This window comes from Triturus cristatus, chromosome 7, assembly GCF_964204655.1.
Source record: "Triturus cristatus chromosome 7, aTriCri1.1, whole genome shotgun sequence".
In the NCBI taxonomy this organism is placed as follows: Eukaryota; Metazoa; Chordata; class Amphibia; order Caudata; family Salamandridae; genus Triturus; species Triturus cristatus.
The window spans coordinates 447,364,447-447,390,242 of record NC_140590.1 but is presented as its reverse complement, the minus strand read 5'-3'; the positions used below and the strand labels follow the sequence as shown (position 1 = coordinate 447,390,242).

Sequence of the window (25,796 nt, the reverse complement as noted above, 5' to 3'; positions counted from 1 at the left end):
CCCAGCAGTTAGAAAGAGAGGCAACGTGTCTGGAAATCGATGCATCATCTCCCTTCACAGTAAGGAATCAATGTATAACTTCCCCTGACAGTAAGGAACTGACGCATCACCTTCCCTGTGCTGCAGTAAGGAACTGACGCATCACCTTCCCTGGCAGTAAGGAAACAAAGCATCACCTTCCATGTGAGTAAGGAACCGAGGCATTGCTTGGCTTTTCCTGCACCTCACCTCACCCGTTTTCGTCTTTGATTTTGACGCATCCCAACTACTTTGTTATAAAAGTGACGCATCCATAGTTTCCTCTGGACTGAACTATTTTGAACATTTTAAAAGTGACATCTTGACTTGTGTATGTTGGCTTTTTGTAATTTTGGTCTTGTTTTATTCAGATAAATATTGGCTATTCTTCTAAACTGATGTGATGTCCATCCAATGAGGCAACAGCAATTGTAAAAGTAAAATACCCCAAAAAAGGAGTAACATGGTAATCATGTTTTTTTAAATCAAATCTGGAACAATTTCAGAATCACAAATTATCAAAGGTGGGATCTGAGTGAGATTCACATATTCCATGGCACTTGGAAATGCATGTCTTCCTAGGCTTGGATGAAGTATTCTCATTTTCTCCCAGGTCCTAAGGATGTAGATATCAATCCTGTGGCACATAATTCAATTCTCCAATTAATGACGAGTGACATCTTTAAAAATATGGCAGCCATTATGGGAAGCTTTAATCTGACACTGATTATCAGAGGTAACTTGCCTCAGACCTCATTTATCGTATGTGTATCATTTACCAGCAACTTGGCAGGACGACAACCGCTTTGGCTTGCAGTGCATACCAAGCACGTCAGCAATACCCACTCTCATGCATGTTGTACAAATACATTTTACATATTTAGAAGGGATTTTACACACCATCTTTCAGCTAGGCCTGTCATTTTTACCAACAGTAATTACATCTCAACTGACTCATTAAGTCTTATTCTATAGCTTATATGGTATAGACGTGTTACCTTAAATGCTAATTAATATTTTAGTGTCAGATATAATGAGGGGATTACTTTACTGTTAAAATATGCAGCGTTATAGCAATTGGAATGCTTTTGCTAAATTACTGTCAACATTTGCAGAACTTGCCTCTTTAGGTTGCAAATTAATAAAAATGTTTCGATGTTTTGTGACATTGCAACATTGTTCCCTATAGGTATTGGTAGTTATGGTACTAAAGAGAAACGTTTCTTAGAAACATTTTCACGCAATACGATGCAGACGAAAAGATAAAAACAGGCAATAATGAACTTTGTCATTACACTCACCCGCAGATCGAAACATGTTCACTAAAAAGGACTTTTTAGACAATGCAGCCCAAAATAAAGGTTTATCAATGTTAGATGTTTCTTTAATGGGCCAGTCTGAACACGCCGGGTTGACCTCATCTCAGATGAGAGTTCAGTGGGTCATCACCAAGAACACCGCCCATGGGTGAAAACCTTGATGGGATCTAAAGTTGGCATTGTTGGGGCCGCAGTATTTGCACTCCACTTGACTTCTTGCCTGTACACGTTCTTCACCGCATTATCATGTTCTGTGGTCTTGTGCCTAGGCGACATTTGGGTGGGAGTCAGGTATTGAGGGACAGATCTGGTTTCCTGGTTGAGACAGTAGAATCCCTGCAAAACTGTCATCAGAGTAATTCTGAGGTTACCACACAAATCCCAAATTACTCTGTGTCAAGTCTAAAATTGCAAAACAGCCCAAGGATGCTTGTGTTATTGCTTTCATCGGAGCAGACACAATATTTTATGTAATCGGCCCTGACCCCAAATACTACCATCCCACTGTACCGCCACTGGTGGTATAGGGACCATGCTGGGATCCTAAATGCAGTCCCTGTTGACAAGGGAAGACCCAATATAGACGGTGAGCCAGAGAGGCCAAACTGACCCCTGCGCCCCCGCATCCAGCTTCAAAAACTGCTCGTACAAAAATGGCGTCTCTTACCAGTACCATTTTGAAAAGCTTTCAAGAAAGCGCCTACTGTTTGAGGGAACACTTGAAGATCCTTGCAAGCTCCAGAGAGCTGTAGTTACCTCAGCATTTATCCCTAATTCGCAAACTCTGGGAAGATGACTGTAATTCAGAAGCTCTTACCTGAAGACAGCATGTGCCGGAGTTGAGCTGGGTGGGGGAAGGCGCGGGACAAGTGCTGCAGGATAGCTCAAATGAATGTGAATTACTCAAACAATATGTTATTGCTTCCTCTGTCTTCACTATGTTTGCTTCGCAGCCTTGTCGTCTAAAAGTGCAAATAATCAGACAGTGTGCAACCAGGCTCTCTTGTTGCTGGAATAGAAGGACATAGCTGCACTCTCACTGATGGGCACCCATGGTGGCCAGTCCTTGATATGCCTTCTTTGTCAGAGGATGTCGAGCGTGGAATGACTTTTTACAGATGGAAATACATGTGTGTGTATTTCTCTGCTGGAACCAATCATAAATGAGACAATATCTTCACAAAAAGTCCTCCATTTTTGATTCTGTTAAATGCACAAAGTGAAGGTACCGCCTCTGCAGCCACAGAGCAAAGACAACACTGTGCAGTTCTATGCCTGGAGGGGCGATTCACCCAAAGTAAAGCACATCCGTCACAGACGACCAGCCTGGCAGATAACAGTGTGATTAGTGGCTACTTCTTATTGCTTTTCAGCAGTTGGTATTAACGAAATGTGACAAAGAAACATTCTTCATACACTGTGATTTAGCTGCAAGGAAAGGCAACTGCAGATTATTTAATCAAATACTTGTGCTACCGATCAAATACTTGTGCTACCGAATTGCATTTGAGGCAGCCAGTCTCCTCTTCTGAGGGCCCACGTAGGCTGTACGGAGGGGACTTGATAGGGGTGGGCGGAATTTGCGAAATTCACTTTCGCAAATTATCGCGAAAATGTTAAAAATCTCCGCAAACACGCGGAATTATCGCGAAGATGCGAAGGTTTTTTCCCACCCGTTCGTGGTATTTTCTGCGTGGTCGCGGTTCGCCAACTTACCCATGCGGTTGCTCGCGGGCGCGACCATCTTGTTTTCACTTGTCTCGTGGTGCATGATCGCGAGAAGAAAGACGTGATCGCGCGACGCATGACGTTACTGCGGGCACGAACTGTTGCGAGACAGCGCAAATGGCTACCGACAATCCAACATCTCGTGGAGAACGCAACCGGATCGGGAAAACTTGTCGGCGACTGCGGGGATTCAGGTAAGGCGATCGTGCGCACGCGAGAATGTATTATTTTACAGCGCGAGCAAGAAACAAATTATCGCTAAGCTGCGGAATGCGGAAATTTTGACATTTTCGCGCTTTCCGCGGAACGGGAAAATGCCAAATTATCGAAATTTCCGCGAACGGAACGGAATTTTGGCCCAGGCCTATTGATGACGCTTCACGCAGTTGGCCTCTGGCACGTTATGTCACATTGTCTTTCATAGAGCAAACAGCTACTACCAGGACCAGTCTATAGAGCTTTACAGTACACAACATCATGATTCATAATCAGCTATCCCAGCCCTTGAGTGCGGTTCTTTCAATTTTGCAGTGCTGTAAGTAATAATTGTTGCTATTTCCTAATCTAGTGCAACTCTAGTCAATGACCTAAGAAGGATGAAGCTCTGTGGAGGCATTCAGGGGGAAACAACCTTTACAAAGCAGTCATTACAACGCACTACCTTTACACCCCAGTCATTACAACGCAACATCCTTTACATCGCATGCCATTACAACGCAGGCATTACAATGCATGTCACTACAACACATGTCATTACAATGCATTATAAGGTAAATAATGGGTAATAGTAATTTTGACCCTACACTATGCAACACATATCCTACTGCTGCACTCACTGGAGTGGGAATAGTAATTTTTACCTCTACACTATCCAACACTTACTCTACTGTTGCACTCATTGGAGTGGGAATAGCCATTTTTACCCCTACACTATCCAACACTTACCCTATTGTTGCCATAAAAGTAATATGCGTTGTAATGGTATGCGTTGTAATGGTATGCGTTGTAGTGACATGTGCTGTAAATGTACTTTCTAAAAATGCGTTGTAAAATCATGCGTTGTAATGGATATTTTGATGTAAAAACTGCGTTCTGAAGGCATGCGTTGTAAATTTTTGTGTTGCAACATCATACATTTGGATTCAGGTTTAGGAAACACACAGATGTCTGTTCCAAGCACCTATGTCACCGAACCACCTTTTACACTAACTTGTTTTACAATAGTGCTTCATACCACGCGTTTGCAGTTTCTAAGTGCTGTAAATACCAGATGCAACTATTTCCCAATTTATGGTATTTAATTTTCTGACCTTCATTCAGGAGGATGAAAGGCTGAGTAGACTTGCCAATCACTATTTATTTACAAAGCAGAACATTCAACTTCAGTCACTATCCAGCTTGCCTTTTTGAAGTGACCCACATTGGATGAAGTAACATAAATGCTTTGACCGTTTTGTCATATTCTAAGAGGTTTTAGGGAATATAAGGGACACAACCATGTATGAATTTGATGAGCATCTCTGAAATGTTCCTCCATGACACAAGTTGTCTGTGCCATGGAGGAATATAATCAGAGGTTTAGGAAGGATGTTCACAGGAACCTATACGGTAATAAAGGAACTTGGTTGTTGGTGTGTTTCCTATTCCTTGATTTGCATGTTCCAGTCAATTCAAGTATTGGTCTTCTTAAACGGTACATCTTTTGAGAGAAAAATATGTAAAGCCATTTTTACAGTTCATTAGTGACAAGTCATCTTATGTACAACTTCAGAGTACGTCAAAGAAAGTCCTGAGGCATGAATAGTTTATGTATGTATATGGAATTTCTATGGAGCAAATGTAGCCAAAAGGCATCGAAGCACTGACATGGCCAAAGACGAACATAAAATCAATGAGTAAGATGAGATCAAGCTGGGTTGAGGATGGTTAATACATTGTCTTTAACAAGGTGAGTCTTCACCTCTTTCCTAAATTGGAGCAGCACTGGAGCAGTCCTGGTGCTGCATTTCAGATGCGGCGCGTTTGCCTTCATTGCTCTGGGCGCACCTTTAAAAAGGTGCGCCTCCTGAGATCTTCTTTGCCTCTGTGCCCGCGCATGTAATCTCACACAGGCACAGAGGCAAAGGGATTCCCTCATTTGCATGGGGCATGCCCCCATGCAAATGAGGGAATGCACCCTGAAGATAGCTCTGGCGCTTTATGTGCACCAGCGCTATTGGTATTACAGAAGGGGCTACACAAATGTCTGCAGCCCCTTCTGTAATACCAAAGTGGCCCAGGAACGCGCAAAGTGGACACAAATGCCCGATGTGCCCCTGGGGCACTTACTGTAATATGGCCCCTGGTGTATACAGAGCTGTTGGAAATGGCAAGATTTGCAACAGCCTAAAGTCTTACTATATATGGCCCTTAACCCTTGCCATGGCAAATTTAAACCTCAAGCCATTTCCAGACTGAGAAACCATTGACAGAAAGTTAGTGAATACTCACAAACCTATGTATTTCTTCACAGGTAAATCTGTATCAGAATGGCCACACCTGACCCTGTGAATTCTAGCATAGTGGCAGATTTCCTGTTTGAGTAAATCTCATCTACAAGGGAAAAATCCCATTTTATGATTCTGTGAATCAGGAATAGGATTTGTTTTTGTAAATGCCTGTATTTGAAAACCAAGGTTTTATCTATGTGAGCAAATACCTTTGTTAAATGAACCAAAAGTGATTTGTCACAAGATCTTGAACCAACAACATACCTGCTTATCAATCATAATTAGAACTGTATTAGACCTCATTATTGAGTGATAAACATGTTTGGAATATACTTTTGTAAAATATCTTTCTTGCTGTCAGTACTTCCTTTGTAACACATTGACCTGCCAAAAAGCAACAATTAAGTGTTTGAGAATTTATTACAGCTGTATATTATTCTTTTTTATTTTTGGGATAACATTTTATTGATTTTATCAGTTGCACATACAGGGTTAGATTTGTAGCAGCAGCAACATAAAACACTTTTCTGAATAACAGAGAATGAATTACACTCCTTGGTTCAATACTTCCTTAAGTTCTTTCCGTCGCATTTCCAAATCTACCAGTGGGGATGTACATAGGGGCCCTCTGTATCTATTCCACGCTTTCCATTTAATTTCCCACTTCCTAGGGCACCCCCGAATTATGAAGACTTCCTTTTCAGCTACAATACATCTGTCCAATTCCTGTACCCATGTTCGTATGGATGGCACCCCTGCGTCCCCCCAGTGGCGCGCTATTTCCCGCTTGATCAGGGTGAAGCCCAGCGTTGCCATCTGCTGCTCTATTTCCGTGAGGTCTGTATCCTCCCATATGTTCAGTAGGCCCACCTGAGGCATAAGGGTCAGGGTTTTCCCCAGTGCGGTTTGGAGCTTAGTTGTAGCCCCCTCCCATATCGATCGGATCGCGGGACATTCCCATATTGTATGATAGAAAGTGGCCTCCTGGTAACACCCTCGAATACATAATGAATCCTCCCTAGCCCCCATACGCGCAAGAACCACCCCGTGATATAGGCCCTATGCAGGACCTTTAGTTGAATCAGTCGATATCGGAGGGTGATCGCTGCCCCCCTGGGAGACATCAAAGCCTCCCTCCAGTCTTCTTCTTCAGTGGGTCCTATGTCGTGTTGCCACTTCTCTCGAAGCGCCTCACTGTATCAGGGAGGTTGTTACAGAGCTTTTTGTACGTCAGGGATATCGCCTTCGAGTGCAATTGCCCATCTAATAGTCTGTCCTCTAGGGGTGATAAGTCAGGGATATCTTGTGGGGCCGGGAATGCTGTCTGGAGGGCATGCCGAACCTGGAGGTAGCGAAATAGTTCACCTTGCGCCATGTGGTAGGTGGTCTTCAGTTCCTCAAATCTAAGGGCGGCTCCTTTCTTTATCAAGTCTCCGACCTTTGAGATGCCAATTAGGTCCCATTTGTCGAACCCTGATTGAAAACATAGTGAACCAAGTCTTTGGGCCTTATATTATTCTTTTTAACTATCCTAGATAATAGTGGTTTATCACATTTTCTTTCATGTGTGCTACATTGTGTTGCCACCATTTATGGCACAGTTCTCTAGGCTATTCTGACTTCAATGATTAGTCCAGTGTTGGGTGTGTACAGCTCATTACAAAAAATACCTATTTTACAAATTAAGAAAAACTGCCAAGCTGTTATTCTGGAGAAAATGCTCCCAATTATCTAATGAACAGCAGAATTCGGTCATTAGGTCGAGCCTTCTGCAATAGCAATTAACTCTTTGCAGAATTGTGCACATAATAATGCCAGCATTTGTAAAGCACACAGCTAGCTCCGGAGAGGTGTCCTGATGCTGGGGGCTTGTCGGGAAGATTAAGCGAGCTATTGCTCAGAGTCACATGGTGCTGGGCTAACCTGCCGCCATCGCCGGGGATCGAACCGTGAACCAGGTACCCTGGAAGCTGCGCCACACCTCTTCCTCAATTATTATTATTAGGTGACCTAGCATGAAAATATGGGCCTTCAGATATTTTCTGAACGGTAGAAATTCCAAGACGTATCTTAGTGTTGTAGAAAGTGATTCCATTATTTGGTATTTAGGTTCTAGAAGGTCTGGTTTAGAGTCTTGTGGTGTGATTTCATAGCACCTATGACCAATCCTGCTTTGGTTTGGAGGATAGCTTTGATTAGAGCAAATACACAGGTCTGCAAGTGGTACATATCTAGCTTTGAGATGAAAAAGTACATATGTTTCATACATGAACAAATTTAAGCCCCAGCTGAAGTGGTTTAACGCCATGCTCTGAAAGATGTACAACACAAAAGGGCAAACCAGTATTCCCTTGTGGGCTTGGGTATCAATAATACAGTAAGGTAGGTTGCCAACCAGGGAGTCTTCAAAGAAATTGTAATATGCACATTACTTGGGGATGTCCTAGGGTGACATCGTTAATGCATTTGTTACAATTTTGAAGAGGGAAGGTGTCAAATGAATATATGCTTTTGCAAATTATATTAGATTCAAACAGAGAACAAGTATTTGCAATGCAATCAGTCTCGCCTTTGGGGCCTTATATGTAATGAGCTATGCAGCACATTAGCCTTTGTGCTGAAACATCTACTGTTCTTTAACATGGAGGGAAAGTTAGCACCAAACTGTGTGGCACGCCTGGTATGGGAAAACATGGAGAAAAATACTGCCTTTCAGCAGGAAATGGTATAGTCCAAAGCTCTGTTTTTAATATAAAATCAGGGCCTTCGGTGGTCATATCACTGAAAATACAAGATTTGAAAAAATATTATTGTCTACGGGTGCTGGTGGAAGACAATTTCTATGGACTGGAATCTAGAGAATGCTAAAGTGATTCTGCTACTTTACTGACCTCTGCTGGTTGTTTTCTATCAAGAAAGTTAAATAGAGGCAGTTGATCAAGCAGAAAGCAACTCTGGTATTTTACTGACCTCTACTGGTCGTTTTCTAACGAGACAGTTAATTAGAGGCAGTTGAACAGAAAAAAAGTGCCTAAGCGGAAGCAGACAAGTCCTAGGGCTGATATCCAGAGCCCACAAAGTCCTCTTATATATACTAAAGTATATACACGAGGTCTCCAATGCTCAACCTAAAAAATGAAGGGAGTTTGAAGAAAATTATAACATACAGTACATTGCTAATGTGTTGTCCAAAAAACTTCAGACTGTTGCTCCTTAACATTTGGCAATGTACTAATAACCCCCTTCTCATGCAAATACATGGATGTCCTTCTTGACATTAAGAGAACATTTCTGAAGGTAATGTGGATGGTCCAAAGGAGAGATGGGCTGTACATCGATGTTTCGGTCTTATATGTTGTGTATTCACTCCATTCTCAGGACTGCAATATTTTTTGAAGATTCAAAAAACCCTGATTATCAGCAATAATAAGTAGTCAAAAGATGAGTGAAATCAAACAGTAGTGTGTGTCTAAATCATTATACACCTGTTGTGAACACTTGTGAGAACTTTTACTTTCTCTTGGAAAGGTTTGAGTATTCCTGGACACTCTTTGGATGGGCATTACCTTTTCCTTCTCTTGGAAGTCATTTCCACTTAGCATGATGTTTTAGTCTGTTTTTTTTAACTCAGGTGATGGTTCCTTTTCTTCACATCTCTAACTCCTAATTCGTGGAGACGGGTTTCCTCTCTTTTCTTTCCTACCCACAATAGGTGTAGAATGCTTTAGACAGGCACTCCTGTATGATTCTTCATTTTTCGATCCTTTGTTATTGCTTCCTTCAGAAGCATATACAGCTGTCTTTTTGATTCATTCCACACCTTATGGCGTCAAATTTGTAACAAATTAATGTATGATGTCACCCTAGGATATCCCCATCTCACTTAACTATTATAATTTCTTTCTTTCCTTTTTACAACTTACCTTACATGCTCTGAAAGATGACACCACTTCTCATGCGAATGTATGTGTCTTTAGGGAAAGCACACAATTTATCTCTTTTTCTATATGGGATTGCCATAGAACACTTTAATTTGAAAAGACACAAGAACCGACATGATGTTGTTATTTTGTTTTAAAGGAAACAAAATATAATATGCATTTTTTTTTTAATATATGTTTCTCAGCCTTAGATAGACTTCTTTTAAAGCTACTATGATAGCATTGGAAAAGGTATCTACATTTTGGGAGTTCACATGGATAACTAGTACCTTAATATACGAGGGAAAATATAAGTTTTGTACTATTAGAGGCTGTGACTTGCTGCCCGCACATGTTTGTAAAATATTTCTAGCCCAGCCGACCTGGAGAAAAAGCATAAAACTCTGTTGTTTCTGGTTGCGCATTTTTTCCATCTATCAATTACTTTTAAGATATGACTTTGTAAGAAAGACCTACTCTCTTCACCACAATACACATAGTTGACATCATTTTTTTTAGTAAAATTTCAGAAAGCCTTTGGTAATGAATTCAAGAAATGGAGACCACAAGACGTCTTAATAAAAAAATCAGTTCTACCAACTAATTAAGCATAATTGCTTCACTTGCAGTTATTGACTGCAGATGAGTTTCCATAATGAAGATAGGGTAACTAACAGCTGTTATTGCCACATAGTAATCCCAGTAAGGCTGGTAAAGCCCACTGTCACCTCTCAGTGTTGAAATTGAAAACTCACCTTTGCTTCTAGGTGCTGCTGCTAGTGCTCTGAATGCAACCGCTTTCAATAGAGGCTGTCTGCCTCTCACCTTTTTTGTCAAAGTGGAAAGGTAAGCCCTAATGCCATAGAATTTTTTTTTAAACAATGCCATTTTGTTTATTTTTCTGATATTGTCAGGGCTTACCTTTCCAGTTTGACAAGGGTGGAGAGGGGCCAGCACAGGCAGAAAGTGAGAGCAGCGCCTGATGAAAATAGCTATTGCGCTCTTTAGAGGGCCGCCTGCACAGGCACCTTGCGCTAAGAGCCAGTCGCGGGCCCGTCTGGTTAAGGCACGCCACAGGAGCAGGCTGCAGACAGAACGCTCCATTAGTGGACGCGCAAGGCTAGGTATAGCCAGCAAGGGGAGCGTTTGATTGGCTGACCACCACTGAACATTCTCCTCCAGGTGCTAAACTGATTTATGCCATGCCAGTAAAAATAAATGTGGCCCAATAAAGCATATTATTTTAATCAAATGTATTGACAAACACATTTATTACCACAGTGCAAAGATCAAATTCTACTTTATTGCAACAATAGAGCATCATGCACCGTGTCATCTAGTGCGTCGTTATCTTTACTGTTTCATATATTCCCTGTTACAATCACTGTACAACGAAAGAACTAGGCTAGATTCACAAGTTTAATTTAATACGTTTTAGTTAAATCCCTTTCTTTTTAATTTGGATATGTGAAAATATAGAATAACATTTAAGCACCCCCGGAAAGTGAAATGTTATATACCTTTACACAACAAATAAGCTTTTATTGGAGTTTTAATTTTTTTACTTAAATAACATTTGAACGAACTTGAAAAATACATATTCTCGTCGTAACTAACGCATATATACCTTTCTCTGATGCTTCCGAAATGAAAAAAATCATGTTTTATGTGTTTGCTCAGCTACATTTCACTACAGCAGATACGAGATTTGACCTGCACAAACAATGTGCTAAAGTTAGTTGACGTGTTAAGTTACAACACATAATGTTAAGATTATGGGACGATCATGCATGCTGTGATTGGTACAGGACATAGGGGCATATTATCAAGAAACGGCGTTACAATTATCGCTGCTTTAGCGGCAGAAAACTGCCGCTAAAATGGCGATAATGGGCTTGAGAATATGCCCTTGAGAATTCCAATAGAACAGCCACGGCCCGTATAGGGCGTGTTAGCGGGGTGGTGACGTGGGGCGGAGGAGGGGCAGGGTGGGGGGTTCCAAAATACGGCATTTGGCCGATTTCAGGTAAGTTATGAAAAAAATAAATAAAACGAATTACGTTGCGCGCGCTGCATCACATTTGGCGATGCAGCGCGCGCAAGGAAATTCGTTTTATTTAATTTTTTCGTAACTTACCTGAAATCGGCCGTATGCCGCATTTTGCAACCCTGCCCCTCCTCCGCCCCACGTCACTGCCCCGCTAACACGCCCTATACGGGCCGTGGCTGCAATAGAAGCCCATGTTCTTGTGTCAACATGGGCTTCTATGGGAATTCTCTGCGGCATATTATCAAGCCCATTATCGCCGCTTTAGCGGCAGTTTTCTGCCACTAAAGCAGCGATAATTGTAACGCCGTGCTTGATAATATGCTACATAGTAAGGTGTGTATTCTCCCCAGCAAAGATCTTCGTTCTAAATTAGCATGTGTCCAAGAGATATCCGCAACATGAGCTCTTCTGGTGAATCATCTAAGCATTCTTGGTTTGGACATGCCTTCCAGGGACTTCACTATCAATACTGCAGCAGGAGCAGTGACTCGCGAGGAGTCGAGGGTGTGAGGAGACGAATTAGTTGCTGTTGTTATCACAAAACCAGAGGATGGGGGCCCAATGCTCTTATGGGCACGAGGGCTTGCGGTGCTCTTGCCATGCCACCCTCTACGTGCATCGGTGGGTGTAGTGTTATTTCCAGCAATGAGTTAATTGAACGAATGCCCCAAAAAACCATCTGGTTGGTTCACTTCTACACAATGGATCCATGCAGCCTATTGAACATGTTCAGTATAATATACCATAACATGAATGTTCGCGGGCTCTCTATCAAGAGGTCTGGCATGTTTGGCAGAAAGCAGCTTTATATAAGTTTGTTTGATATGCTATCTTATTCGCAAGTAAACATTTCTAATCTTTCTCATTTGAGACCCTAACTTGGATTCAATTTACAGTGTCACTCGTCCATAACTTATTATAGAAAATTGAACATTGATTGCATTAATAATATCTTAGCATGTTAATATAAAGGGTTGTCTCATGGTGGATTCTTTGTATGATTTGCAGGTGACCAGCAACAGAACTATAACCACCTGATATTGAACAGTGCAACTCAGACGCCCACTAATGGTAAGATTAAGCCATTGCAAACTAACATCACTTACTTCACTTCTGTCTATTGTCAATGAAGAGCATTTACATTCATCAGAGAAATGCTTGATCAATGTGCTTAGAAAAACATTCAATGTAAAATGCTTTTTTAGGGGGCAGAGTGACAACAACAGTTTGTTTAAACGATAACAGGTTATCATCCAAACTGATATATTGGGGCAAAATTTGTTTTGATATAATATCTTCCTACTTGGATAAGGTGCTATGGCCATTGGCGTGGCCTCGAAGCACTCCGCCCATTCACCTGTTGCAGGTCTGAACATGTCACTCTGGTCCAAAATGTGTGTGTGAGAGTGTGTGTGGCATTCCAATGAAGAGTTCAGTGTCCTGCTTGAGACTGGGAGTGGAACATTGGTGTCTCAATTAGAGATGCATATTGACACAAACATGTATGTATGTGGGCATTCCCTTACTCCAATCTGACCCCTTCCCAGCATGGACATGGTCATATGCTTACACCAGCCAATTGGTGGTAAGTATAATGGATCATCCTCAAATTTGCTGGGCATGTATCTAAAGAGCTTTCTCCACGGGGAAAATGTTTGCCCTGCGGAGAAAAAAAATGCTCAATGTACATTTGCAGAGGAGGCGCCATTCTCCTATGTGGAATTCCACAGTATGCAGAACTCAGCACGGGAAATAGGACCCCATCAGGCTTGTCACATGACATTACCAAGAAGTATGATTGGTAATCTGCACCTGATGCAGCTTTCCAGCCATACTACTGGGAATGCTGGTGAATTTGCAAAAAGAAGTCAATCTGCATCTAAGCATACTACTTTTTTCCTGAATATGACCCAATAAGTCTAATGACTATTATTCATTGAATTCTTTCAATACCAAATAGAAGCCTTTTTCATTTATATCCTTAGATCAGTGGTGAATGCTCCAATTTTGGGGTAGTGGGGCAATGCAAACGCGGGGGGAACGGAGGGAGGGGAAAATTATAAAAGAAAAACACTTACCTGCTCTGTGCCCGCCGCCTCTGTGCTCCTTTCCCGACACTGGTCACGCTGTACAGGCTCCCAGGGGTCAATCACAAAACTACTCTTATGCTGGTAATACCAGCATGAGAGCAGCGCTGTGATTGGCCTGAGTGGGCTGACTTGACACTCGCTCAGGCCTAGGGAGCCTGGGGTTATTCTCCAACTCAGCTGTTGCAACACAGCTGGGATGGAGAAACATGATTACCCAGGTCTGTTTGGCCAGTCAAAGACGGCCGGCCAAACTAACATGCTCGCTTACAAGTGCCCAACACTCCATCCTAAAGCGTGACGCTCGACAGGATAGCCCGCTCCTGCCCTAACCTCGGCTGGCTGTAATGAAAAAAATATATATAATAAAATGGTTTTATTATCATTTTATTTTTCAGTGGGGCCACGCTCCGCACCATAATGGGAGAGCTGTCCGTGCCCTAGATATTACTGGTAGAGTGGCTTGGTCCCTGTGAAAGCAACTTGAGGTCTTTTAAATCTAAACCATAAAAATAAACAGCTATTACTATAATGCCGCACGAATTGGAAGAACTGATATAATCGAGGGATTTGTACTAGTGAACTGGTCACTAACAATGAATGCTGATAACACTTTGAAATGATGTCTGGAAGTCAAAACATTTTTATGAAGCATATGTGACGCTAGTTGGCAACGGATAGTAAATCAGAAGTAGTTAATCAAGAATTTTATAGGTCTTTCTCGTCGCTTCCAAATTCTTTAGTGGCATTATTTGAGTGATTTATGTATTACTTTGATTCATTTAAGCAATACTTTGCGTGATTTATATGTGACTAATAGATTAGAACTCATCCATTTCTCTGAGTCAATTTGTTATTTGTGTGAAAATGGAATTGTGTCAAATATGCATGCAATGCAGGTTTCTCGTGATGAATAGACACTGCTGTGGTGTTCATAAGGCTTTTAGTATGTGTGATGAAGAGGCTTACAATTATTTATGGTTATTTTTATGTTGTGACTAGTGCGTGTTGGAATATTTCTATTTGTAAACATAGGCTACAGATTGTCAATAATGTCTGAAAGGGCCACTAGCCCATGATTGCAACTGCTGAACTGGGGCGCACAGTTTGTCTTTTTTCAATGTATTTTTTTTATTTACTTTTGACTATTTGATAATCCCAAATGTGACCAAATGGCTTAAAGCAATGATTCCTAATAGGATTGTCTGCGGACCCCTGGGGTCCGTGATGCCTATTCTGAAGATCTGCGACTATTTAGAAAATGATTGAATGAACGAGCAGATTTATTGAGCGCAAGCTAATGCCTGGAGACGTCTTGGTGCTAAAATGGAACAAGGGAGCGAAGTTCTGAACCCTATTTTTGGACAAAGAAACAGATTTTCAGTGATTTCCTAAAAACAGACAGAGAGGGGCTGATTTAAGTTCCACTGACCAACTATTCCAGAGTAGGACTTTGGACCTAAATAAACTTCTGCCACCCCACAAGGTCCTTCTAAAAGACGGAACCACCAATTTCTTGGCAGAACCCAAATGAAGGGTCCTGCTGGGGGTATACCACCTCAAATTTGTCTTAAAATAGAAAGGACCATGTCCATTAAGGGTCTTGTAGGCCACACCTAGAGACTTAAAAATAATATGTTGCCTAACCGGCGACCAGTGAAGTTTCCTAATGGCTCCTCTAGCTTATTCAAATTTGAGAATTTTTCAAAGAAACCGTGCCGCTGAATGTTGGTGAGTCTGAAGCTTCTCCAGAGTGCCTACCGAAAGATTGAGGTAGAGGCTGTTGCAATACTCAAGTCTTGCCAGTACAAGAGAGATAACCACAGTCTTCAAGAGCTCAAATGGTAAATATTTCTACATTTTCTTGACCAGACTCAGGGAACAAAAAGATGTAGAAGTGACCTTATTGACTTGTTCCTTCAGCTTCTGCTTGTTATCTACCATTTGTCCCAGGTTTTTAACTTTTGACACTGGGGTGGGGAGTGAGCTAAGGTCTGGCGGCCATCAAGCCTGCGTCCAAATAGATGTGGTGTTCCCAAAAAATGACTTCCGTCTAAGATTAATTCAATTTCAGACTGTTGCCATTCATCCAATTGCTCACCTGGTTCATACATTTCCAGAAGACATCACAGCAATTACCCTCGTCTTTCAACAGTGACACGACTATTTGTGTGTCATCTGCATATGATGCTAGGGATAAGTTGAAGTATTTTACAAGCCTGGCCAGTGGTGTGACGTACAAATTGAACATTGTAGGGCTCAATGATGATCCCTGTGGGACCCTACAAGGCAGGGATTAGGGCTTGGAAGTAAACTATCTCACTGCCACTACCTGCTGTCTATTGGTGAGAAATGATTTTAGGTACGCAAGCGCAGGGCCTCCTATCCCCAGGCTCTGCATACTTTCAACCAGCACAGTATGATTGACCATATCGAAGGCCGCAGAGAGGTCCATTAGTACCAAAGCAGCGTTCCCTCCTCGGTCCATGGTTGCTCTGATTTCCTCTGTTGCCACCACCAGCACCGATTCGGTGTTGTGGCTTTTCCTAAAACCAAACTGGGTGTTGTTAAGGAGATGCTTGTTATCAGTGAAAGAGGTTAGCTTCTCATTCATTACTTTCTCCGCAAGCTTGGCGGGATAGGGGAGCCTGGAGGTAGGATGATAGTTGTTCAAATCTGTAGCTTTAACGTTGGCTTTCTTTGAGAGAGGAATAACAGAAGATTATTTCCAGTGGGAGGGGAAGATGCAGAGCCACTGGTTCTGTTGCCATGTGCACAATCTTTGTGGGCACGAATCTTGAAGAGTGCAAATGAAATAGTATTAGCTGATTAATTAAGTACATTGACATAAAAAAGCCAAATTTAAAACTGAAAGTTTTAAAACACTGTTTAAATATGAAGGCATTTGAAATGGGAATCTCAAATCTGGGATGGTACCTTTTCTCGATTTTTGGGAGAAAGACAAACCGAGTGTGGAAGATCGGTGGCCTCAATTGAGGTAGCACTGGCATCCATTGACAACAATAGAGCATGCATTAGGAGCAAAAAAGACAACATGATATACTAGAGTCTAACATATTGCTTCTTCTTTTAGAAATAAAACTGCATTTTGAAACACTCTAACCAGCCCCTTAAAGTTAACATTTATTGTGAATTGAATAACATATTTATTAATGTGTGTATTTATTTGATGTAAACATATTACTGTGTGTTGTTTCGAGGGTCAAATCATAGAAATTGCTTAGGCAGGAGTCTCTGACTCCCAGTAATGAATTAGTGGGAATCCTCAAAAGTCAAAACGTTAAAAACCGTTGGCTTAAAGAATTCTGTGTAGCTTAAATAATGAACAAATTTGGGCCTGGTGTCTTAAATTACTCTGTTAACACAAAGCATGGGATTTGTAAAATCATTGGCTTCGCAACTTCAAAACCCTGAGTTGCAAAGGAACAAGGGAGATTAGGACTGATTTTTTAGTTGAAAACTTTGTTGCATCTCATGACTGCTTGTACGTCAGAAGGAGGGAGGACATAAATAGAAAACCACCTGGAATTCCAATGAAATACATAGATTCTTTTGAGAGTACTTGTGGTCTTAAACTATTGATGAGAAATTTTATAGACAGGAAATTACAGCATTCACAAAGTGGAAACTGTCCCTAATTGACTACTTCCACTTGGGAATGTGGGCTCAGGTATTGATGGACATACAGTGGTCTCTGTGACCCTTAATTACTATGTAACAATAGGTAGGGGAAGACAAGGATCAATTGTGATCCAGTAGGGCATTAATTACCATTCACAAGAGAAGGGAATGGAAGGTCCGGCCACAGTCGTAGCCCCAGATATGAAAGCAACAAAAAGAGATGACTGGGCTGTTCCTTAGGAAAGGAAAGAGGAAAGGATCACTAGGAAAAAATGGGGTTAGTGCTCAATGGAAGACAACCCCTGGGTATCCAATTTGTTGGATATAATGGCCTCACACACCCTTGCGAGTGTCATGCTTCATCATCGGCAATGCTCCACGTTGGGCAGGCGGTGCAATGCCCAACGGGCTCACCTCTAAGAGGGGCTCTTTATCGGAGATCTTTTATCCAACTGCCTATGGGTGAAGTGGGGGTGAGGGGCCAGGACAGAGTAGATTGTGTGGGTGAGGATAAAATGTGGCCTAAGGTACTGGAAAGCAATTTTTATTCTGGTGGTCCTCTGCCACAAGTAAAATCATGGATAGCTGGTGCTCATGGGGACTATGGTTTCCCGGAATGGACCAGGGCTAGAGTGCAAATGATGTGGTCAACATGTTTCTCGCTTCTAGTACATTGACTGCGATTCTTCAGGACCTAGTAAAAAACTACAATCTACAAAACAAGACCTAATGATTAGTATCAGTTTAAATACAGCACATAAGTTGTACTACCTGTATGACACTGCTCCTACCTAGATAGTGAAGATAAAGGAGAACATTACCACAGGTAAGTAACAACATGTGACCCTGTAGTGACCGTGAGCACACTGTGAAGAAGTGACATACTAGTGCAGATAGTGACTAGTATGTGATTAAAACCAAGTTAAAAACTGGTAGCATCAGTATCCATTTGAACTACTTCACGCACCCATGGAATCGGTGATACTGTTACTCACCTAAGGGTTAGAGTTATAGGGTGTCAACAGTACCCGGTGGATCTGACATCAAGGGAGAAGCCATAAAGTTTCAGGCTGGGAAGAAAAGGACAAAAGTGGGACGGTATTGAGATAAGTGGTAAACTCAAATGTTGGGCGCATATGTATCCTGCTGCCTCGGTGCAGACGTTCTGTCTACGGGGTAGAAAGCCAAATGGTGGAATATTGGCTAAGTAGTATGTATTTGAGGCGCTACACGGCACTACATGGGAGTAAGCTAAATTTCCTCTATCCAGCCAGTAATAACCCGTTAATAGATGGTGGACTGGGCTAGGTTTGTGGACATGTTAGGTAGCTAACAATGGGGAGACGCTCCCATTGTAGTTGTATTATAAAGATATTGCAAAGATAGAGTAAAAATATAGTAAAATTAGACCCGAGTCATGGGACACTAATGTGCCGCAGTGAGTACTGGTCAAAAACGGATATTAATTCCTGGTCGCTGTAAAAGCGCACAATTCAAAACTGCTGTTTGTTCCTCCCAGGGCCGCTATAAGAATAACAGGAAAATAGTTAAAAAATAGTCAGGCAATAGGACCCTGCAGCGCGGTAAAGAGGTTTTAGTCATAATGGGTTGGAAATCCCTGCTGGTGTAGAAGGCGGTACACTTACTTTCTACTGCTCGTGTCAGGGCCAGTCAAGCCTACCCATCTCACCGGGTCCGGATAGTGGAAAGCCGGTCGTGTCCCTCCTCATTAAGTAGCACCCAGGGTGTGGTCCACAGGATCCCAAACAACAAGTAGGACCCGCCCGTAAATCATGTGGTTTCCCTCGCGAATCGGGCGGCCATGATGGAGTGGGGGGTAGTGTACAAAAAGGCAGTGAACACATTCAGGGTTATGTCACTAAAATGGCAGTGTAGCTCAGTGATAAGTGGGAAGTGATTGGCCTTATTAAGTGTGGTACGCCAAGGCATGTGTATTGGCCATGATAAATGTTGTAAGACCAAGCCAGCAGGTGTACACTGAACTTTGCATAGTTCGCTGGGCACTAACCCCATTTTTTCCTAGTGATCCTTTCCTCTTTCCTTTCCTAGGGCACCCTTAATTACTACCCACAAAGCTCTTAACAATAGGTCCTACCCTCTCAAAAGGATTTTCAAACAGAATCCTGTTTCACTGATATAAATGGGAAAGATACTGAGAGTGCTAGCAAATGTTTTTTGTTTTTTTAGCTGTGGTCAAATAGTAAATCTGTTGCATTGTATACATAATGTCAAGACAAAAACAAGTCATTGCGCAAAAATAGTGACTACATCCTGAAGATGATACATCATACCTTTTATTGATAAAAAGTGCCTTTCGTCTATAGTTTACATGTCGAGTGGGAATGGATTTCAGAAGAGAAGAGCAGAAATATGAAAAAGATCTTTTGGCCAGCTTCCCAAGTGAAATATAGGAATGGGATCTACTGCTGTTGCCAAAAATTCGTAACAGTATATACTGTATATATAATGTGTGTGGTTGAGGAATAATTAAGGGAGGCAGTGTGGGGTTGTTGGGCATAAGGAACTGTTAGACTTGGCATCTTTGGTGTGGTTCCCCCTGAATTTTTTCCTCATTTGCCAGATTGGGCTGGACTGTTCTCATGAGGCACAGGGTCAAGGCTGATTTGTATATGGCTGGGTCTAAACTGGGGTGGCATGGTGAGCAAAGCAATGATGGATTTAACCCAGATCTCTTGACTGGGGGTGAATGTTGGAATTGCTCTGCATTCCATCCATCATCAGTGTGTCTTTTGCTTTCTCGCACTAAGTGCAACGGGTATGCCCAGACATTGGCCCCGGGCTCACTGTGCCACTGGATTCAAGCTAGCCTGGCTGATGAGGGATGATGCCCCAAAACCGGTCCCAGAATGCTTGTTTCTGGTCCAGGAGGGACCTGGCTTTGCAGTTCGGGCTGGACTGTTACCATGAGGCACAGGGTCAAGACTGATTTGCATCTGGCTGGGTCTAAACTGGGGTGGCAATGTCAGCAAAAAAATGATGGATGTAACCTAGATCTCTTGACTGGGGGTGATTGTTTGATTTGCTCGTTCATTATCAGTGGGTCTTTTGCTTTCTTGCCCTAAGTGCACTGGGTGTGCCCAGACGTAAGTCTCTGGCTCACTGTGCCACTGGATTCAAGCTACCCTGGTGGATGACAGGTGATGCCCCAAAACCGCTCCCAGGATGCTTGTTTCTGTTCCAGGCAGGACCTGGCTTGGCAGTTCGGGCAGGACTGTTCTCTTGAGGCACAAAGTCAAGACTGATTTGCATATGATTGGGTATAAACTGGGGTGGCATCGTGAGCAAAAGAATGATCGCTTGAACCCAGGTCTCTTGACGGGGGTGAATGTTTGATTTGCTCTGCATTCCGTTCATCATCAGTGGGTTTTTTGCTTTCTTGCCCTAAGTGCACCGGTTGTGCCCAGACGTAAGTCTCCGGCTCACTGTGCCACTGGATTCAAGCTACCCTGGTGGATGACAGGTGATGCCCCAAAACCACTCCCAAGATGCTACTTTCTGTTCCAGGCAGGACCTGGCTTGACAGTTCGGGCTGGACTGTTCCCTTGAGGCACAGAGTCAAGACTGATTTGCATATGATTGGGTATAAACTGGGGTGGCATCGTGAGCAAAAGAATGATAGATTGAACCCAGGTCTCTTGACTGGGGGTGAATGTTTGATTTGCTCTGCATTCCGTCCATCATCTGTGTGTCTTTTGCTTTCTCACCCTAAGTGCGCCGTGTAGGCCCAGACTTAGGTCCCTGTCTCACTGTGCCACTGGATTCAAGCTTGCCTAACTGATGAGGGGTGATTCCCCAAAACCATTCTAAGGATGCTAGTTTCGGGTCCAGGAAGGACCTGGCTTGGCAGTTCGGGCTCGACTATTCTCATGAAACACAGGGTCAAGACTGATTTGCATATGGCTGGGTCTAAACTGGGGTGGCATGGTGAGCAAAAGAATGATGGATTTAACCCAGATCTCTTGACTGGCAGTGACCGTTTGATTTGCTCTGCATTCCATTCATCATCAGTGTGTATTTTGCCTTCATGCCCTAAGTGCACCAGGTGTACCCAGACGTGAGTCCCGGGCACACTGTACCAATAGATTGAAGATACTCTGGCGGATGACAGGTGATACCCCAAAACCGTTCCTAGGATGCTAGTTTCTGATCCAGGGAGGACCTGGTTTGGCAGTTCAGGCTGGACTGTTCCATGAGGCACAGGGTCAAGACTGATTTGTTTATGGCTGGGTATAAACTGTGGTGGCATCGTGAGCAAAAGAATGATGGACTTAACCCAGGTCTCTTGACTGGGGGTGAATGTTTGATTTTTTGTGCATTCCGTCTATCATCTGTGTGTCTTTTGCCTTCTCCCCCTTAGTGCGCTGGTATGCCCAGATGTGGGTCCCGGGCTCACTGTGCCACTGGATTCAAGCTAGCCTGGCTGATGAGGGATGATGCCCCAAAACCGGTCCCAGAATGCTTGTTTCTGGTCCAGGAGGGACCTGGCTTTGCAGTTCGGGCTGGACTGTTAAAAAGAGGCACAGGGTCAAGACTGATTTGCATCTGGCTGGGTCTAAACTGGGGTGGCAATGTCAGCAAAAAATGATGGATGTAACCTAGATCTCTTGACTGGGGGTGATTGTTTGATTTGCTCGTTCATCATCAGTGGGTCTTTTGCTTTCTTGCCCTAAGTGCACTGGGTGTGCCCAGACGTAAGTCCTGGCTCACTGTGCCACTGGATTCAAGCTACCCTGGTGGATGACAGGTGATGCCCCAAAACCGCTCCCAGGATGCTTATTTCTGTTCCAGGCAGGACCTGGCCTGGCAGTTCGGGCTGGACTGTTCCCTTGAGGCACAAAGTCAAGACTGATTTGCATATGATTGGGTATAAACTGGGGTAGCATCGTGAGCAAAAGAATGATCGCTTGAACCCAGGTCTCTTGACGGGGGTGAATATTTGATTTGCTCTGCATTCCGTTCATCATCAGTGGGTTTTTTGCTTTCTTGCCCTAAGTGCACCGGTTGTGCCCAGACGTAAGTCTCCGGCTCACTGTGCCACTGGATTCAAGCTACCCTGGTGGATGACAGGTGATGCCCCAAAACCACTCCCAGGATGCTACTTTCTGTTCCAGGCAGGACCTGGCTTGACAGTTCGGGCTGGACTGTTCCCTTGAGGCACAGAGTCAAGACTGATTTGCATATGATTGGGTATAAACTGGGGTGGCATCGTGAGCAAAAGAATGATAGATTGAACCCAGGTCTCTTGACTGGGGGTGAATGTTTGATTTGCTCTGCATTCCGTCCATCATCTGTGTGTCTTTTGCTTTCTCACCCTAAGTGCGCAGTGTAGGCCCAGACTTAGGTCCCTGTCTCACTGTGCCACTGGATTCAAGCTAGTATGGCTGATGAGGGATGATGCCCTGAAACCAGTTCCAGGATGCTTGTTTCCGGTCCAAGGATGACATGGCTTGGCAGTTTGGGCTGGACTGTTCCCATGAGTCAAAGGGACAAAACCGATTCGCATATGGCCGGGTCTAAACATGGGTGGCATGGCGAGCAAAATAACAATGGATTTAACCCAGATCTCTTGACTGGGGGTGAATGTTTAATTTGCTCTGCATTCCGGCCATCATCTATGTGTCTCTTGCTTTCTCGCCCTAAATGTGCCGGGTATGCCCAGACATGGGTCACTGGCCCACTGTGCTACTGGATTCAATCTAGCCTGGCTGATGAGGGGTGATGCCCCTAAACCGGTCCCATCATGCTTGTTTCTGGTCCTGGGAGGACCTGGCTTGGCAGTTCAGGCTGGACTGTTCCCATGAGGCACAGGGTCAAGACTGATCTGCATATGACTGGGTCTGAACTGGAATGGAATGGTGAGCAAAATGGATTTAAACTTGACTGGGGGTGAATGTTTGATTTGCTCTGCATTCCGTCTATCTGTGCCCTTTACTTTTAGAAAGTAGGCATTTTCTTGTTTAACCATTCTGTGTGGGTTTTGCCTGTTTGTGTATTGACTATCTGGTTTTGGAGCAACAGGGGCTTGGGATGTGAATTCACTGTAGACAACCACTGGGGGGTGTTAAGGTGTACCATGCCCTCCCTGGATCATTCAGAGTTGAGCTGAATTGGGCCTGGCTGCATTTATAGTAGTGGGAGGAGATTTCCTTGCACCTGAATAGGGCCTCTTTTTCTCATGCAAAATGCTGTCTCTACCCCCTGTGGTCACACTGCACCAGTGAGGACAGAACTGTTTTGGATTGGACTAAAAGACCCTGGCACCATGAGCCCAAAGACAAAATGGGGTATAAGTAGTAGACCTTAAACCCCAGAACTTTAGATCACTTCTGGACTCAAGAGGAATCTTTGCCAAGGAGAAGAGTTGGAAAGCTCTGAGGATGAGTACTGCACCTTTGCTGTGTGCTGTGTTGGGTTGGCCTGCAGTTGCTGTATCTGCCAAGAAAAGGAGGAAGACTGAAACTTTGCTGTGAACCTGCTTGAAGAAGAATCTCCAAGGGCCTGTGTGTGCTGGCCTCCTGTTCTTAAGTCTCAAGACACAAAGACTTCCCCCCCCCCCCCCCAGGTCCCATAAGGAACAAATAGTATACAGTTCCTCTATCCACCATTTACATATTTGCCAGTTTTCTCTCATGTCACCCATATATTCCCAGCACAAAGCTGCAAAATATTTTCCTTCAGGCAAAAGGCCCTGCCATATATGTACAGGAAAATATTGTACATTAAACTCTGTGGCTCCATTGCTGACAGCACAATGATTTGTGTCTCTCACAGAATGGTCTGTGTGCTTTCTTTCATATTGAGGCACTTCTGTCAAGAGGCAGGTGGGAGCATTTTTTGATGTAGTGGGCATTGATGTCATTAACAAGTGAACACTTGGCACCAAAGTCAATGAAAACGTGGACTTATTCACAAATGTTAGATGACTGTGACATTGATCAGTAAAAGGGGAGGGCAGGGAAGCACAGACTGGTGATGCATATTGTGGTAAGAATGATTGATGATGTCTCGGACTTACATTTATTTAACATGTTTTTCAGTTGTGTACCAAAAAACTGTTGAATATTAACTTGATGATTTGCATAGAATACTACTGGTTTGCTTTTGTTCAACCCAGTGCTACCTCGTGGTTGACTTTAAATTCTGAGTGTGAATAATGTCACTCTACTCTTTCACATTATGAAATGCTTAAAATCACTGGGCACTCTACTGAGTTAGCTCAACATTTGTTAACATTTACAGCATTCTGAGCAACAAACTTACAACTATTTATGATGTATTACTGAAACAGATGGAAAGCATTGTTTTGTATTTTCAATAATGAACAATCTGAACCTCCTCACATCTAGAAATAGAAATTTGAATTTGTCTGAGGTAAGATGCGAAATTCGGATGTGGCAACTATTGCACGTTTGGGCCTTAGTTTCTCTCTGGTAAACAAGTTGGCAATTTTGCAACCTGAATTGTTTGTTCATAGTAAAAAGGCATATATAGGAGGTAAGGTTGTCATCAAATCTCAGTATTTCCCTGTTGCACAGTACCTCGCTGATGAAGCAGTACTCTCTCTTCTCATCATCCCATCGCCCTAATTGAATTTGAAGATAAAACTACATAGCAGCAAGCTGTTAACAGCAGAGCTTCTTCAACCTGCAACTGTAATTGACACATTTTCTCTTCCTGTGAGCATCAGGCTCACCACCACGAGCCACGTATACCTTGTTTTCACATCCTCTAAACAGTAATTGGTAAGGATGTTTACACAAATCTTCTACATTTTCTTTTAAACCTTAAATTTAACAAACCCTCTTGGGCTTCATTCCAGAAAAATCACTGCTCTGTTTAGCTGACAGTGCTCTTGTCTGCCTAGCAGTGAAGCCCTGGTGGAGAGGGAATACACAAAGAAGCCTCTAATAGTTAAATGTGGAAAGTTAAATGGTCAGATAGATCATTTTTCCTGTCTGTCCATTCATTAAATTGCATTGATCCCCACGGCACCAGGAGTAAACATTAACGCCCATTGCAGGGGGGAATTATGGTGGTCTCTCAAATAGATAAGCCATCTGTGAGCCCCTCCTGACTAGTGGATGAGATTTCATGGACATAAGCTCTCTGAAACACAAGTGGTGTATGCTGTTGCAGTCACTGACTCACTAGTACTAATTTGATGTTCAGAGTCATTGTGGAGAAGGGGTAAGGCATAGTTGGAATGCAGATGCCCCTGTGCAAGTTTCCTCCCACCTCACCTGCAAAGAATGCCGTTTAAAATCTGTACATTGTCCAATATTATATTTCTGGCCTGATGACGACCTTATCAAGTAACCAATGAGACTGAAATGTTGTTGGCACTACATACAAACTAGTTCCTCAGACAACCATTTATAGACTGAACTGTGAGCTGTTACAAATAGGTATTCCAGCCCTTCTTATTGGACCGTGGATAGATAGATAAATTAACCTACCGGCGGTTGCCAGTAGGTAGGTATAGTTAGGATCCAGTTTCCATA

At 43.0% G+C, this 25,796-nt stretch overlaps 1 protein-coding gene across 3 annotated transcripts in view; it reads left to right on the top strand.

Annotated features, from left to right (window-relative positions):
* SHISA6 (shisa family member 6) overlaps nt 1-25,796 on the top strand; it is a 1,379,883-nt gene that overhangs the window by 1,026,333 nt on the left and 327,754 nt on the right. For all 3 annotated transcript variants that reach the window (XM_085616777.1, XM_085616776.1, XM_085616778.1), the window contains one exon: nt 12,533-12,595. In XM_085616777.1, coding sequence (XP_085472903.1) covers nt 12,533-12,595 — 63 coding nt within the window. The remainder of the gene's footprint in view (nt 1-12,532; nt 12,596-25,796) is intronic.